The sequence below is a fragment of the Micropterus salmoides genome, unplaced genomic scaffold (assembly GCF_014851395.1).
Source record: "Micropterus salmoides isolate LMB-PRFRI ecotype aquatic unplaced genomic scaffold, ASM1485139v1 Ms_hic_scaffold_5, whole genome shotgun sequence".
NCBI lineage: Eukaryota > Metazoa > Chordata > Actinopteri > Centrarchiformes > Centrarchidae > Micropterus > Micropterus salmoides.
The window spans coordinates 37,659,275-37,676,728 of record NW_024044237.1 but is presented as its reverse complement, the minus strand read 5'-3'; the positions used below and the strand labels follow the sequence as shown (position 1 = coordinate 37,676,728).

At 48.8% G+C, this 17,454-nt stretch overlaps 1 protein-coding gene across 1 annotated transcript in view; it reads right to left on the bottom strand.

Annotated features, from left to right (window-relative positions):
- The window catches only part of grin3bb (glutamate receptor, ionotropic, N-methyl-D-aspartate 3Bb), an 89,458-nt gene that overhangs the window by 11,655 nt on the left and 60,349 nt on the right, over positions 1-17,454 (bottom strand). Inside the window, 2 exon segments of the mRNA XM_038698862.1 lie at positions 3,244-3,389; positions 9,095-10,187. Coding sequence (XP_038554790.1) covers positions 3,244-3,389; positions 9,095-10,187 — 1,239 coding nt within the window.

Below are 17,454 nucleotides of genomic sequence, written 5' to 3'. Positions count from 1 at the left end.
ACTATGGACAGAAACAAAAGTACAGACAGCAACTAAAACAACAACTAAAACAACTACAAACAGTAATTTAAACAACTACAGACAGCAACAAAACAACCACAGACAGTAACAAAACAACTACAGACTGCAACTAAAACAAGTACAGAAAGTACAGACCACAACTAACACAACTACAACAACTTAAACAATTACAAACAGCAACTATAGACATCAACTTAAAAACTACAGACAGTAACTAAAATAATTACAGACAGTAAAAAAACAACTACAGACCACAACTAAAACTACCACAGACAGAAACAAAACACCTGCAAGTAGTCACTAAAACAACTTAAACAATTACAAACAGCAACTACAGACAGTAACTAAAACAATTACAGACAGTAACAAAACAACTACAGACTGCAACTAAAACAACTATAGAAAGTACAGACCACAACTAAAACAACTACAGACAGCAACAAAACACCTGCAAGCGGCCACAAAATAAACTACAACAACTTAAACAATTACAAACAGCAACTACAGACAGCAACTAAAACAACTACAGAAAGTACAGACCACAACTAAAACAACCACAGACAGAAACAACACCTGCAAGCAGTCACTAAAACAACTTAAACAATTACAAACAGCAACTACAGACAGCAACAAAATAACTACAGACAGTAACTAAAACAATTACAGAAAGGTACAGGTGCAGAAAGCAATTAAAACAACTACAGACAGCACCTACAACTACAGACACTAAATAAAACTACAGGAAGCAACTAAAAATGTACCTTAAACAATTACAAACAGCAATTACAGACAGCAACTAAACTAACTACAGACAGAAACAAAACAACAACAGATTGCAAGTAAAACAACTACAGAAAGTACAGACCACAACTAAAACAAATACAGACAGCAACAAATACCTGCAAGCAGCAACTAAAACAACTACAGACAGTAACTAAAACAACTACAAACTGTAACAAAACAACTACAGAAAGCAACTAAAAAAGTACAGCACCTTAAACAATTACAAACAGCAATTACAGACAGCAACTAAGCCAACTACAGACAGAAACAAAACTACAGACAACAACTAAAACAACAGACAGTAACTAAAACAACTACAGACAGCAACAAAACAATTACAGACAGCAACTAAAACTACTGCAGACAACAACTAAAACAACTACAAACAGTAATTTAAACAAATACAGACAGCAACAAAACAACCACAGACAGTAACAAAACAACTACAGACTGCAACTAAAACAAGTACAGAAAGTACAGACCACAACTATAGACTGCAACTATAATAACTACAGAAAGTACTGACCAAAAACTAAAACAACCACAGACAGCAACAAAACACCTGCAAGCAGTCACTAAAACAACTACAACAACTTCACAATTACAAACAGCAACTACAGACAGCAACTTAAACAACTACAGACAGTAATTAATACAACTACAGACAGCAACGAAACAACTACAGACAACAACTAAAACAACCACAGAAAGCAAGTAAGTACAGCAACTTAAATACTTGCAAACAGCAATTACAGACAGCAACTAAACCAACTATGGACAGAAACAAAAGTACAGACAGCAACTAAAACAACAACAGACAGTAACAAAACAACTACAGACTGCAACTAAAACAAGTACAGAAAGTACAGACCACAACTAAAACAAATACAGACAGCAACAAAACACCTGCAAGCAGCAACTAAAACAACTACAGACAGTAACTAAAACAACTACAAACTGTAACAAAACAACTACAGAAAGCAACTAAAAAAGTACAGCACCTTGAACAATTACAAACAGCAATTACAGACAGCAACTAAACCAACTACAGACAGAAACAAAACTACAGACAACAACTAAAACAACAGACAGTAACTAAAACAACTACAGACTGCAACGAAAACACCTGCAAGCAGCAACTAAAACAACTACAGACACTAACTAAAACAACTACAGAAAGCAACTACAAAAGTACAGCAACTTAAACAATTACAAACAGCAATTACAGACAGCAACTAAAACAACTAGAGGCAGCAACAAAACAGCTACAGAAAGCAACTAAAACAACAGACAGCAACAAAACTATAACAGACAGTAAAAAAACAACTACAGACAGAAACAAAGCAACAGATAGCAACTTAAACAATTACAACCAGCAACTACATACATCAACTACAGAAAGCAACTAAAACAACAACAGACAGTAACAAAACAACTACATACAGCGACTAAAACAACAACAGACAGTAACTAAAACTACAGACAGTAATTAGAACAACTACAGACAGCAACAAAACAACAGCAACTAAAACAACTACAGCAACTTAAACAATTACAACCAGCAACTACAAGCAGCAACTAAAACATCTACAGATAGCAACTAAAACAACTACAGACAGTAACTAAAACAACTACAGAGCAACAAAATAACTACAGACAGTAACTAAAACAACTACAGACAGCAACAAAACAACAGACAGAAACTAAAACAACTACAGCAACTTAAACAATTACAAACAGCAACTATAGACAGTAACTAAAACACCTACAGAGCAACAAAATAACTACAGACAGCAACTAAAACAACTACAGACAGCAACTAAAACACCTTCAGAACAACAAAATAACTACAGACAGCAACTACAGACAGCAACTAAAACAACTACAGACAGCGACAAAAACATCTACAGAAAGCAACTAAAACATCTACAGATAGCAACTAAAGCAACTACATACAGCGACTAAAACAACAACAGACAGTAACTAAAACTACAGTCAGCATCTAAAACAACTACAGCAACTAAACCAATTACAAACAGCAATTACAGACAGTAACTAAAACAACTACAGACAGCAACAAAACAACTACAGACAGTAATTAGAGCAACTACAGACAGCAACAAACCAACAGCAACTAAAACAACTACAGCAACTTAAACAATTACAACCAGCAACTACAAGCAGCAACTAAAACATCTATAGATAGCAACTAAAACAACTACAGACAGTAACTAAAACAACTACAGAGCAACAAAATAACTACAGACAGCAACTAAAACAACTACAGACAGCAACAAAACAACTACAAACAGAAACTACAGACAGCAACTAAAACAACTACAGCAACTTAAACAATTACAAACAGCAACTACAGACAGTAACTGCTGTCCTTCCGGTGTGTTCTCATGTGTTCTCTCTTATCCTGGTTGGTTCTCTTACTTGAGAGTGGCGACCCCTTCAGGCGTGGTCGGCTCATTGAAGCGTCTCATGTACTCGTGCATCTCTGGGAAACTCTTCTTCATGTAATCCTCTGCGCTGCTCTCCCTCACCGTCCCAAAGCGAAAACCCCATGACGGGTGGTGCAGCTGAGACCCAGTGCAGGAGAAGAAGAATGAGAGGTGGAGTTTAACGTAGAGATGATTTAAAGACTTTATAGTGCACTACAAATACAAAATATGACAAACATTATGCCTCCAACCAGAAGTGGCCGGATGGAAAAATCCCAACATGCACAGAACTTGTTTTCATCATTTCCATTTGAAGTCACTGTTCAATTAACTGATGTGTGGACATATGTGGAGTACAGGTATACTACGCATCAGTTAGTCTTTCCTTGGTTGTTAGCAATAATCATGATAACATATACCTTATTATTATCAGTGATACAGAATGAGGACATATCTCTTATTGGTTATCAGGATTTTCTTGAAAATGACATTAACATGGGGCTATGTTCAGACAGCGTCGCAGTGATTGTCACAGCAGATCAGAGCTGAACTCTGAGTCTCTCCCCATTTAAAATAAAAAGCTAATCACACACAGATGGACATCCAATTAAACCCCCCCAGCTCCCAGCAGCCCCGGCTGTATAAACGCGTACAGACGTGTTTCACGCTTCAATTAGCTGCTGAATTAAAAGTGTAATTAGGATGAGGCAGGTGACCCAAGAACAAATTTAATCTGTAATTATTTCACAACATGAAGCAGAAATTGTCTGAATAAAGAGCCAGAGCTCAGCAGCTAAGACAGAAGTCAACACACAGTTGGGATTTTAGATTTGATCAGTATCACTAACACTGAATGATCAATTATTAGGTTATCGTGACCGGGATATCACGGTGGTCTAGAGGTTTGAGATGCTGATCATGTAACTGCAACGTACCCAGTTTGTGTCTTTGTTGCATAATATCCCTCGTCTCTCGTGCCCTGCCAGCTCTCTACTATACTTAATTCTGGTTTAGCCAATGACGTCACAGTTCTGGTGTGAGGGTGTTTCAGTTTTACTTGGTAGAGGCCTGTCCCTGCTGTTATGGTCTTGGTTTACTTCACCTGTGTGTATATTCACACCTCCTGGTGTATTTAGTTGGCTGCTCTTTTCACTCATTCATTGTTCATGACTTGTCTTACCGGTCTTTCATCTCATGTCTTGAGTCTCTGCATTAAACCTCTTGTTTCTTGCCTTTTTAGATTTATACTGTATAGATTACTCTCCTTTTCATGTTTGGTTTAACCTAGTTTTTGGCCAATCTCATCTTCACCTGTTAGTGTAATAAAACTGTCACAGCCCTAGCTGTGATTTTGTTTTGTGTTTTCTCTGCCTGTTTGTATGAATGCGTGGGCGTTTCCCAGGCTAGGAGGTGGTTGGGTGTGTTGGAGGCGGCGAAGCTGTTCCTCATCAGCTCATCCCAGAGGGGTTATCTACTGCCAGCTGCCTGTTGCCCGTCGCCAGATTATTCTTCGCCCTTACACGGTGGAGGTCTTCAGGCTACTTCATGTTCTACTGCGTCGGTGACAACATTATGGGAACGCCTCTGGGCGTGGCAGGGCTGAATTATGAATGAAACTACTCCAATTCTATTGGTGTTGCTAAAACGGTAGCGTGTGACGGCGTAACTGGAGGCGTATATGAGCACGCCGGCACACATGACACATTAGCTTTTTTCTATTCAGCAGGCACTCTGAGTATGTTTGAAAGCTCCACTATTGAAATTGAAAGTCGTCTTACCTGGAAGTTCCCGACGAAGCAGAAGAGATCATGTCTGGTAAACAGTTCCGACAGTGTGTTTTTCCTTTCCACGCTGGGGATACTCATGAGATGTGCATTTCCTGCCTAGGGATGTCGCACGCCCAGGCAGCTCTTGAGGGGGCCATTGCGAGGCCCTGTCCCTGAGGGTGCTGAGTTGTGTAAATCTTGGAATAGACCGTTCTCTGCACGGCTGACTACTTCCCGTCTGCTGGATTACAGCTATGTGACAGAAATTAAGCAGCACGGCTACGTAGCGATGCCTCGGGTTGAGGAGGCATTAGCGAGCTATCTTTCTCCCACCCTCGTGTCATCCCTCAAGACGCCGGCGCTGTCCACCAAGCCATGTCGGGCGACATCCGCTCTGGTGGGCAAAGCTTACATGGCGGTGGGTCGAGCTGGTAAAGCTAGCAAGCCTGCACACGATGGCCATCCTGCAGGACTGTGACCAAGGGAGAGGCCCCTCTGAGGAGGACTTAACGAAGCTCCGTAGAGCTACGGATTTAGCGCTTCGTGTCACCAAGGAGACGGCCTGTTCCATTGGCCGCTCCATGGCAGCATTGGTGGCTACGGAGCGCCATTTGTGGCTCAACCTCTCGGCTATCCATGAAAAGGAAAAGGCTTTCCTCCTCGATGCGCCCCTCACTACTACTGGCCTGTTTGGTGTGGCAGTGGACACTGTCGTCAACAGGTTCCGGCACATCAAAACGCAGGGAGAGGCGTTTGAGCAGTATCTCCCCCGCCGGTCTGGGTCTAGGATGGCAACGGCCGAGGAGAGACGAGCTCAGCCCTTGTCTAGTTCCTACCGTCAACCAACCTGGGACGCAAGGCGGCACTCTCGCCCACAGCCCCCCAAGACGACGGATCTGAGGACCATCATTCAGTCTCGGCGGGCCCGGGGAAAGAGGTCCTGAGGTTTCGAGTAGGGGGGCCCACTACCACCCCCCGTCTCCCTCCTGAGGTCCCCTCCCTCGTGGCGGCTCGGGCAACAGGAGCTGTTTTTCCCGCCGTCTCGGTGTTCGGGACACGCTAGCCACCAGCGAGCTCTCACCAGTCTACCCGCCTCATGGGGTTGCTGCCGGAAGACGATCGGGCTCACACACCATGGGTCACCGGCGAGTTTTCCCTGATGGTCCTCCGCTTCAGGGTGCCACCGGGGACCTACACATAACACCGGCCACCAGCCCCGTTCGGCCTAGCACTCTCCCCTCGCACGTTCACCAAGTGTATGGATGCAGCGCTGGCCCCGATGAGGCTCCAGGGCATCCGCATATTGAACTACATCGACGACTGGCTCATTCTGGCCCAGTCTCGAGAGTTAGCGGTTCGGCATTGAGATGTCGTCCTCGCCCACCTTCAGCGTTCGGGGCTGCGGCTCAACGCAAAGAAGAGCGTGCTGACGCCCGCCCAATGGACTACGTTCCTGGCGGTGGTGTGGGACTCAATGACGATGCGGGCCCACCTGTCTCCTGCACGCGTCGACCAGAGTGCAACTAGGCTGCACCATCATTGTGAAACACTTTCAGAGGGTGTTGGGTCTCATGGCAGCAGTGTCTAGTATAATACCTTCTGGCCTGCTGCACATGAGAGCCCTGCAGTGGTGGTTAAAATCCAAGGGATTCTCCCCGAGGGGAAATCCGCTCCATCTGATACGGGTTACGAGCAGGTGCCTTCGTTCCCTGTCAGTATGGAGGAAACCTTGGTTCCTGTCCCAGGGTCCCAAGTTGGGAGCGTCATGTCACCGGATAATTATTTCGACAGACGCCTCACTCACGGGGTGGGGTGCGGTCATGGACGGCCGCTTTGCGAGAGGATCCTGGCAGGAGCATCATTTCTCTGGGCACATAAATTGCCTGGAAATGTTGGCGGTTTCCAGAGCTCTGAGGAGTTTTTATGCCCGCCCTCCACGGTCGCCACCTCCTTGTCTCAGAGTGATGTATATCCCTGGGACCCAGAATCAGGGGCCAGACCCAGCTGTGGGTCTGGCCCCTGAGGGGGCGCAGTTCCTGGAGGCGGGCCTGACGGCAGAAGCGGTCGAGACACTACTCAGCTCCAGAGCCCCGTCCATGAGAAGGATGTACGGCCTGAAGTGGAATGTGTTCGCCACCTGGTGTAGAGAACGGGCGGTGGACCCAGCTACCTGCTCGGTGGTTATGGTACTGGAGTTCCTCCAGCACCGTTTCTCTGCTGGCCTTTCCCCGTCCACGCTCAAGGTGTATGTGGCTGCCATCGCAGTGTTCCACGCCCCTCTGAGGTATGGGCCTTTTGGGAGGCTTCCACTGGTCGTGCGCTTCCTCCTTGGAGCCCGGAGGATGAGATCCATGACTCGTTCCTGGGTTCCCACTTGCGCTGGCTGAGGCCCCCTTCGAACCCCTGGAGTCGGCTGAGGCCAAGCACCTGACCCTTAAGATGGCCTTTCTCCTCGCTATCATCTCTCTGAGGATGGTGGGGGATCTCCTGGCACTTTCGGTTTCTCCTCGATGGTGGGTCAGAGCCATCCTGCACCCCTGTCCGGGTTATGTCCCTAAGGTTCCGTCCAGTTTGGCAGGGTCCACGGTGCTGCAGGCATTTCATCCCCCACCTCATCTGACGGCGGAGTACGGGAGACTTCATCTGCTCTGCCCTGTCAGAGCGCTGAGTATTTACAATCTGAGGTCTTCCCGGTGGAGAAAAGCAGACCAGTTGCTGGTGTGTTTCGGGTCCCCCAATGCTGGGCTCCCCGCTTCTAAACACACGATCAGCAACTGGATCGTTCAGACTATTTCCCTGGCCTATCAGGTGCACGGGTTGCCTTCACTTATGGCCGTGAGGGCACACGCTACTCGAGGCATGGCAGCCTCTAGGGCCCTCCTCGCAGGGGCTTTGCTCCAGGATTTTTGTGAGGCAGCTGGCTGGGCCACTCCTTACACTTTTATCCGGTTTTACAGTCTGGACCTTCCTTCTGCACCCGGCACCCATGCGCTCTCCTCTTAGTCGTGCCTACAGGTTTCTGCACGCTGGGGGCAGGCGGGGGTTTCGGCGTGGCCTAGTGGGTATCTCGTTCCCATAGTGTCGTCACCGACGCAGTTCGAGTTCCCTCGAAGGGGATAGTCTCGGGTTACGTATGTAACCCTTGTTCCCAGAAAAGGGGAACGAGACACTGCGTAGGTCCGCCACACCTCACCCCGCCTGGAGTGCCTTGCTTCATTGCAAAGAGCTAATGTGTCATGTGTGCCAGCGTGCTCATATACGCCTCCAGTTACGCCGTCACACGCTACTGTTTTAGCAAAACCAATAGAATTGGAGTAGTTTCATTCATAATTCAGCCCTGTCACGCCCAGAGGCGTTCCCATAGTGTGTGTGTCTCGTTCCCCTTCTCGGGGAACAAGGGTTACATACGTAACCCGAGACGTTTTGTTTGTGATTCTAGTTGTGTTGGCCGTACTCACTTACCAGTGTTCTCTTGTCTCTTAAGATATTTTTTCAAGTTCCAACCCTCTGGGAGAGGATTCAGCTCCACCTCCTCTAAGACTGCCTGTACCCCTGCTCAAACCGCCTGGACCGAATCCTTATTTGAGTTTTTTGGAGAATAAAGACTGAACTTCCTCCTCACTACCTGAGACTTTCTCTGCACCTGGGTCCCCCTGAAACTAAACCTAACAAAAACCTCACTAACCATCCCTCTGTCGGGTACGTATCTACATCTGGGCCCAAAGCCCAGATTCCCCGTGTCTGTACCACAGCAGATTGGAACAAATATTATAAGAAAACATTTTCAGCTAACAAGTTGGGAAAAGTAGAAAATTCGAGACAAGCGGCTCGGTCAGTCGGACGTTAGAGGACAAACTGCAGGCTGTAGTTTGATCATTTTTAATAAGTCTATGTCACATGTTACTGTTAATGATGTCACTGTCTTTAGGTTACAACAGATGGTCACCAGTTACCAAAGACCAGCCAATAGCAGGTGGACAGTTCAGTACCTGCAGATATCACATGCACCTGTGAACAGACATGTGTGCTATCAAAAGAATGAATATGTTAAAAGTACTTCAGACTTTGTTTCCTCACCTTGGCGTCGTGGATCCCTGATACTTCCTCGAAGGTCTTCTCTCCTACCATGACGGCGGCGAGGTTGGCGGTGTAGCTGGACAGCACCAGCAGGCAGAAGATGGCCCACAGGTTCATCAGAAATCGACCTGTCCAGCACTTTGGTGTCTTAGAGGAGACGGTGCGTCCGAACAGGATGGCGTAGCACAGGTTTAGAGCTGATGAGTACGAGAACACCCTGATCCTGTTGCGTCCGTGAGGCGTCATGCCATATGGACTCTTCCACTCATACAGCGTGAGGAAGAGCGCCGTAATGTGCAGCGCCAGGAAGATGCCGACCCACATGGACCAGTGCAGGGGCCACATGAAGGCTCCGATGGGCGCTGCCGTGTCCTTACTGCGCACCAGGATGCCCAGGCTGGTGGAGAAGAAGGGCGAGGTGAAGTCGATCACCCGGCTCCGAGCTGAGTTAATACTGAAGGAGGTGACGGCCATGTCTGCCAGTCCATTCAGAAGATCCCCCACCAGCCCAGTCCAGCGTCCCCCCTTCCAAGCGCCATACTTCCCATCTCCCACGATATAAAGGTCAAACTCAAAGTCTAGGTCCTCAGCCAGCTTCTCCAGCAGGTCGATGCAGTATCCGTAGCAGCACTTGCTGTATTCTTCAGGCAGGAAGCTGCCGTTCCCGCCTGCCACCTCCCCAAAAAATCTCTCCAGTGTTTCTGAGCTGTTGGTGCCGGCGTCCAGGCAGTACTGTCCGGCCGGGCAGCTGCCCTCATCGTCCACATCCCGTGTGAACACGAAGGGATGCTCCACCAGAGTCACCACCCGGACCCGACTCCCTGCAACTGGCATCCCTGCCCTCCAGCGGCCCCTGGTCCTCCCGCCTGTCCCCTCTGTCCTGCGGCGAGGTTTGGGTCCCTCCCATACTCCCTGGTCTTCTACCTGTAGCTGGCCTCCCTCCCAGCTGCCCACTGTCACCCAGGTGGGCTGACCTAGTGCATCCCGCCGCAGGCTCCAGATATGGAAACGCTGTGAGGTGAGGACCTGAGACCGGTTCTGGTGGACTCGGACCGGACCCGTTAGACCAAAGAAAGATGTGTTGGACAGGAACCTGCATGACAGAAGAAAAAACAAACTTTTGAATGATCCGGCTTCATCATCATCATCTGTCATCTGGTTTTCAGATATCCAGGTTCTAAGACTTTACAACCTGGAGAACCAAACTGATATGCACGTTACTGCCCACCGCAACTGGACTCCAAATAAACTCTGAATCCTGTCTCATTTTAATATACAGGTTTAGGAGATCCGGTGGATTTCAGATTTCAGGACCTGGTTATTCTGAACTCATTTTCTTTGGATTTATGAAGTTTTATCTTTACAGAAAGTAGATAGTTTAGTCTATTAATACACAAATTAAATGTGTTTATTGCTGAAGGCAGTGTGATATTAGATATTTGGACATTAACATCAATTCAAACATATTCAGACCTAAAACAGTTTAAAGATTTTCACTGACAGATTCAACAACATTTTCAGCTCCTTAACTTCTCAGAGCAGCGAGCTGAAGAGGAACCTGACTGTCTACAAACTGACAGACACCTGATTAGTCAGAAACAAGGTTTCCTGACTAAGGACTTAAAGTAGTTTGCGGATGAATAAAAGCTGCTGTACTTAAAGCAGTGAAACATCAGCTGTGTGGAGCGATGAGGAGACTGTGACCTTCCTAACATGAACACATGACACTAACAGAAATGTCTGATGTCGTCATGTTTGAACTGCAGCTCTTTTAATGACGTGACCTTGCTGTGTCCTCTTCTTCACTTGTGGTGCATTAACAGCAGCGACTGGAGAATCAGCTGTTTGTCTCCATCAGCCAATGAGCTCATGTTCTCACAGTATACTGGAGGCTTTCAGAGGATAGTTCCTGGTGATTTCAGTGGCTTTCTGACCTTGTTTTGCTGCTATTGACAGGACCAAAGTTTCACATTAACAAAGATCAGAACCTGAGGGACAGGTTGTCATTTCATTTACTGATTAACTCTGAAAGTTTGAGTTTGTTTCTGTGCTTGAATGTCAGTTTGACGAGTCTGTGATCTGATTTCATATTATCACTCTGATGTTTCTTTTTCTCTTCACGCTCTTTCTTTTCTTCTTCTGCAGCAGATAATCCGTCCTCTGAGGTTTTTATCTTTCAGGGTTTGAATGTAATTTCATTTACTGTGAATGTGTTTGATCTCTTTCTGTCAGTAAACTGAACACAGCAGTTAAACCTTTGATCGTCCTGTTTCCTGCTGCTGTCAGACTCTCAGACACAATGACTGGCTCTGCTGCAGCTCACGGTTTTCCAAAACCCACAGTGTTTCCTGCAGCTCACAGTGTTTCCCGTAGCTCGCAATGTTTCCCGTAGCTCGCAATGTTTCCTGCAACTCGCAGTGTTTCCCACAGCTCACAGTGTTTCCTGCAGCTCGCAGTGTTTCCTGCAGCTCGCAGTGTTTCCCACAGCTCACAGTGTTTCCCGCAGCTCGCAGTGTTTCCCGCAACTTGCAGTGTTTCGTGCAGTTCGCAATGTTTTGTGCACTTCGCCGTGTTTCCTGCAGCTTGTAATGTTCGAACAAATCGCAGTGATTCCCACAGTTCGCAGTGTTTCATGCAGTTCGCTGTGTTTCCCGCAGCTTGCAATGTTCCCGCAGCACACAGTGTTTCCTGCAGTTTGCAGTGTTTCATGCAGTTCACCTTGTTTTCCGCAGCTAGCAGTGTTTCCCGTAGCTTGCAGTGTTTCCCGCAGCTAGCAGTGTTTCCCCGCAGTTGGCAATGTTTCCCGCAACTCGCAGCTTTTCCCGCAGCACGCAGTGTTTCCCGCAGCTCGCAGTGTTCCGGCAGCTCGCAGTATTCCGGCAGCTCGCAGTGTTTCCCGCAGTTTGCAGTGTTTCCCGCAGTTTGCAGTGTTTCCCGCAGCCCACAATGTTCCCGCAGCTCTCAGTGATTCCCCCAGTTCGCAGTGTTTCATGCAGTTCACTGTGTTTCCCGCAGTTCGCAGTGTTTCCCGCAGCCCACAATGTTCCCACAGCTCGCAGTGTTTCCCGCAGTTCGCAGTATTTTGTGCACTTCGCAGTGTTTCCCACATTTCGCAGTGTTTCGTGCAGTTCGTAGTGTTTCCCGTAGCTCACAATGTTCCCACAGCTCGCAGTGCTTCCCGCAGCTTGCAATGTTCCCGCAGCTCGCAGTGTTTCCCGCAGTCTGCAGTGATTCCCACAGTTCGCAGTGTTTCGTGCAGTTCGCAGTGTTTCGTGCAGTTTGCAGTGTTTCCCGCAGCCCACAATGTTCCCGCAGCTTGCAATATTCCCGCAGCTTGCAATGTTCCCACAGCTTGCAATGTTCCCGCAGCTCGCAGTGTTTCCCGCAGTCTGCAGTGATTCCCACAGTTCGCAGTGTTTCATGCAGTTCGCAGTGTTTCGTGCAGTTTGCAGTGTTTCCCGCAGCCCACAATGTTCCCGCAGCTTGCAATATTCCCGCAGCTTGCAATGTTCCCACAGCTTGCAATGTTCCCACAGCTCTCAGTGATTCCCACATTCTGCAGTGATTCCCACAGTTCGCAGTGTTTCATGCAGTTTGCCGTGTTTCATGCAGTTTGCCGTGTTTCCCGCAACTCACAGTGTTTCGTGCAGCTTGCAGTGTTTCGTGCAGTTTGCAGTGTTTCCCGCAGCCCACAATGTTCCCGCAGCTTGCAATATTCCCGCAGCTTGCAATGTTCCCGCAGCTTGCAATGTTCCCACAGCTCTCAGTGATTCCCACAGTCTGCAGTGATTCCCACAGTTCGCAGTGTTTCATGCAGTTTGCCGTGTTTCCCGCAGCTTGCAATGTTCCTGCAGCTCACAGTGTTTCCCACAGTTCGCCATGTTTCGTGCAGTTTGCAATGTTCCCGCAGCTCGCAGTGTTTCGTGCAGTTCGCAGTGTTTCCCCGCAGTTGGCAATGTTTCCCACAACTCGCAGCTTTTCCCACAGCACGCAGTGTTTCGTGTACTTCGCAGTGTTTCCCGCAGCTTGCAGTGTTTCCTGTAGCTCGCAATATTTCCCGCATATCACAGTTTTTTCCAGTAGCACGCAGTATTTCCTGCAGTTCGCAGTGTTTCATGCAGTTTGCCGTGTTTCCCGCAACTCACAGTGTTTCGTGCAGTTTGCAGTGTTTCCCCACAGTTGGAAATGTTTCCCGCAACTCGCAGCTTTTCCCGCAGCACGCAGTGTTTCTTGTACTTCGCAATGTTTCCCGCAGCTCGCAGTGTTCCGGCAGCTCGCAGTGTTTCCCGTAGCTCGCAATGTTTCCCGCATATCGCAGTGTTTCCCGCATATCGCAGTGTTTCCCACATCTCACAGTGTTTCGTGCAGTTAGCAGTGTTTCGTGCAGTTTGCAGTGTTTCCCACAGTTGCCAATGTTTCGTGCAGTTTGCAGTGTTTCCCGTAGCTCACAATGTTCCCACAGCTCGCAGTGTTTCCCACAGCTTGCAATGTTTCCTGCAGTTCGCAGTGTTTCCCGCAGCCCACAATGTTCCCACAGCTCGCAGTGTTTCCCGCAGTTCGCAGTATTTTGTGCACTTCGCAGTGTTTCCCACATTTCGCAGTGTTTCGTGCAGTTCGTAGTGTTTCCCGTAGCTCACAATGTTCCCACAGCTCGCAGTGCTTCCCGCAGCTTGCAATGTTCCCGCAGCTCGCAGTGTTTCCCGCAGTCTGCAGTGATTCCCACAGTTCGCAGTGTTTCGTGCAGTTCGCAGTGTTTCGTGCAGTTTGCAGTGTTTCCCGCAGCCCACAATGTTCCCGCAGCTTGCAATATTCCCGCAGCTTGCAATGTTCCCACAGCTTGCAATGTTCCCACAGCTCGCAGTGCTTCCCGCAGCTTGCAATGTTCCCGCAGCTCGCAGTGTTTCCCGCAGTCTGCAGTGATTCCCACAGTTCGCAGTGTTTCGTGCAGTTCGCAGTGTTTCGTGCAGTTTGCAGTGTTTCCCGCAGCCCACAATGTTCCCGCAGCTTGCAATATTCCCGCAGCTTGCAATGTTCCCACAGCTTGCAATGTTCCCACAGCTCTCAGTGATTCCCACAGTCTGCAGTGATTCCCACAGTTCGCAGTGTTTCATGCAGTTTGCCGTGTTTCATGCAGTTTGCCGTGTTTCCCGCAACTCACAGTGTTTCGTGCAGCTTGCAGTGTTTCGTGCAGTTTGCAGTGTTTCCCGCAGCCCACAATGTTCCCGCAGCTTGCAATATTCCCGCAGCTTGCAATGTTCCCACAGCTCTCAGTGATTCCCACAGTCTGCAGTGATTCCCACAGTTCGCAGTGTTTCATGCAGTTTGCCGTGTTTCCCGCAGCTTGCAATGTTCCTGCAGCTCACAGTGTTTCCCACAGTTCGCCATGTTTCGTGCAGTTTGCAATGTTCCCGCAGCTCGCAGTGTTTCCCGCAGCTTGCAGTGTTTCGTGCAGTTCGCAGTGTTTCCCCGCAGTTGGCAATGTTTCCCACAACTCGCAGCTTTTCCCACAGCACGCAGTGTTTCGTGTACTTCGCAGTGTTTCCCGCAGCTTGCAGTGTTTCCCGTAGCTCGCAATATTTCCCGCATATCACAGTTTTTTCCAGTAGCACGCAGTATTTCCTGCAGTTCGCAGTGTTTCATGCAGTTTGCCGTGTTTCCCGCAACTCACAGTGTTTCGTGCAGTTTGCAGTGTTTCCCCACAGTTGGAAATGTTTCCCGCAACTCGCAGCTTTTCCCGCAGCACGCAGTGTTTCTTGTACTTCGCAATGTTTCCCGCAGCTCGCAGTGTTCCGGCAGCTCGCAGTGTTTCCCGTAGCTCACAATGTTTCCCGCATATCGCAGTGTTTCCCGCATATCGCAGTGTTTCCCACATCTCACAGTGTTTCGTGCAGTTAGCAGTGTTTCGTGCAGTTTGCAGTGTTTCCCGCAGTCTGCAGTGATTCCCACAGTTCGCAGTGTTTCGTGCAGTTCGCAGTGTTTCGTGCAGTTAGCAGTGTTTCGTGCAGTTTGCAGTGTTTCCCGCAGTCTGCAGTGATTCCCACAGTTCGCAGTGTTTCGTGCAGTTCGCAGTGTTTCGTGCAGTTTGCAGTGTTTCCCGCAGCCCACAATGTTCCCGCAGCTTGCAATATTCCCGCAGCTTGCAATGTTCCCACAGCTTGCAATGTTCCCACAGCTCGCAGTGCTTCCCGCAGCTTGCAATGTTCCCGCAGCTCGCAGTGTTTCCCGCAGTCTGCAGTGATTCCCACAGTTTGCAGTGTTTCGTGCAGTTCGCAGTGTTTCGTGCAGTTTGCAGTGTTTCCCGCAGCCCACAATGTTCCCGCAGCTTGCAATATTCCCGCAGCTTGCAATGTTCCCACAGCTTGCAATGTTCCCACAGCTCGCAGTGCTTCCCGCAGCTTGCAATGTTCCCGCAGCTCGCAGTGTTTCCCGCAGTCTGCAGTGATTCCCACAGTTCGCAGTGTTTCGTGCAGTTCGCAGTGTTTCGTGCAGTTTGCAGTGTTTCCCGCAGCCCACAATGTTCCCGCAGCTTGCAATATTCCCGCAGCTTGCAATGTTCCCACAGCTTGCAATGTTCCCACAGCTCTCAGTGATTCCCACAGTCTGCAGTGATTCCCACAGTTCGCAGTGTTTCATGCAGTTTGCAATGTTCCCGCAGCTCGCAGTGTTTCCCGCAGCTTGCAGTGTTTCGTGCAGTTCGCAGTGTTTCCCCGCAGTTGGCAATGTTTCCCACAACTCGCAGCTTTTCCCACAGCACGCAGTGTTTCGTGTACTTCGCAGTGTTTCCCGCAGCTTGCAGTGTTTCCCGTAGCTCGCAATATTTCCCGCATATCACAGTTTTTTCCAGTAGCACGCAGTATTTCCTGCAGTTCGCAGTGTTTCATGCAGTTTGCCGTGTTTCCCGCAACTCACAGTGTTTCGTGCAGTTTGCAGTGTTTCCCCACAGTTGGAAATGTTTCCCGCAACTCGCAGCTTTTCCCGCAGCACGCAGTGTTTCTTGTACTTCGCAATGTTTCCCGCAGCTCGCAGTGTTCCGGCAGCTCGCAGTGTTTCCCGTAGCTCACAATGTTTCCCGCATATCGCAGTGTTTCCCGCATATCGCAGTGTTTCCCACATCTCACAGTGTTTCGTGCAGTTAGCAGTGTTTCGTGCAGTTTGCAGTGTTTCCCGCAGTCTGCAGTGATTCCCACAGTTCGCAGTGTTTCGTGCAGTTCGCAGTGTTTCGTGCAGTTTGCAGTGTTTCCCGCAGCCCACAATGTTCCCGCAGCTTGCAATATTCCCGCAGCTTGCAATGTTCCCACAGCTTGCAATGTTCCCACAGCTCGCAGTGCTTCCCGCAGCTTGCAATGTTCCCGCAGCTCGCAGTGTTTCCCGCAGTCTGCAGTGATTCCCACAGTTCGCAGTGTTTCGTGCAGTTCGCAGTGTTTCGTGCAGTTTGCAGTGTTTCCCGCAGCCCACAATGTTCCCGCAGCTTGCAATATTCCCGCAGCTTGCAATGTTCCCACAGCTTGCAATGTTCCCACAGCTCGCAGTGCTTCCCGCAGCTTGCAATGTTCCCGCAGCTCGCAGTGTTTCCCGCAGTCTGCAGTGATTCCCACAGTTCGCAGTGTTTCGTGCAGTTCGCAGTGTTTCGTGCAGTTTGCAGTGTTTCCCGCAGCCCACAATGTTCCCGCAGCTTGCAATATTCCCGCAGCTTGCAATGTTCCCACAGCTTGCAATGTTCCCACAGCTCTCAGTGATTCCCACAGTCTGCAGTGATTCCCACAGTTCGCAGTGTTTCATGCAGTTTGCAATGTTCCCGCAGCTCGCAGTGTTTCCCGCAGCTTGCAGTGTTTCGTGCAGTTCGCAGTGTTTCCCCGCAGTTGGCAATGTTTCCCACAACTCGCAGCTTTTCCCACAGCACGCAGTGTTTCGTGTACTTCGCAGTGTTTCCCGCAGCTTGCAGTGTTTCCCGTAGCTCGCAATATTTCCCGCATATCACAGTTTTTTCCAGTAGCACGCAGTATTTCCTGCAGTTCGCAGTGTTTCATGCAGTTTGCCGTGTTTCCCGCAACTCACAGTGTTTCGTGCAGTTTGCAGTGTTTCCCCACAGTTGGAAATGTTTCCCGCAACTCGCAGCTTTTCCCGCAGCACGCAGTGTTTCTTGTACTTCGCAATGTTTCCCGCAGCTCGCAGTGTTCCGGCAGCTCGCAGTGTTTCCTGTAGCTCGCAATGTTTCCCGCATATCGCAGTGTTTCCCGCATATCGCAGTGTTTCCCACATCTCACAGTGTTTCGTGCAGTTAGCAGTGTTTCGTGCAGTTTGCAGTGTTTCCCACAGTTGCCAATGTTTCCTGCAGTTCGCAGTGTTTCCCATAGCTCACA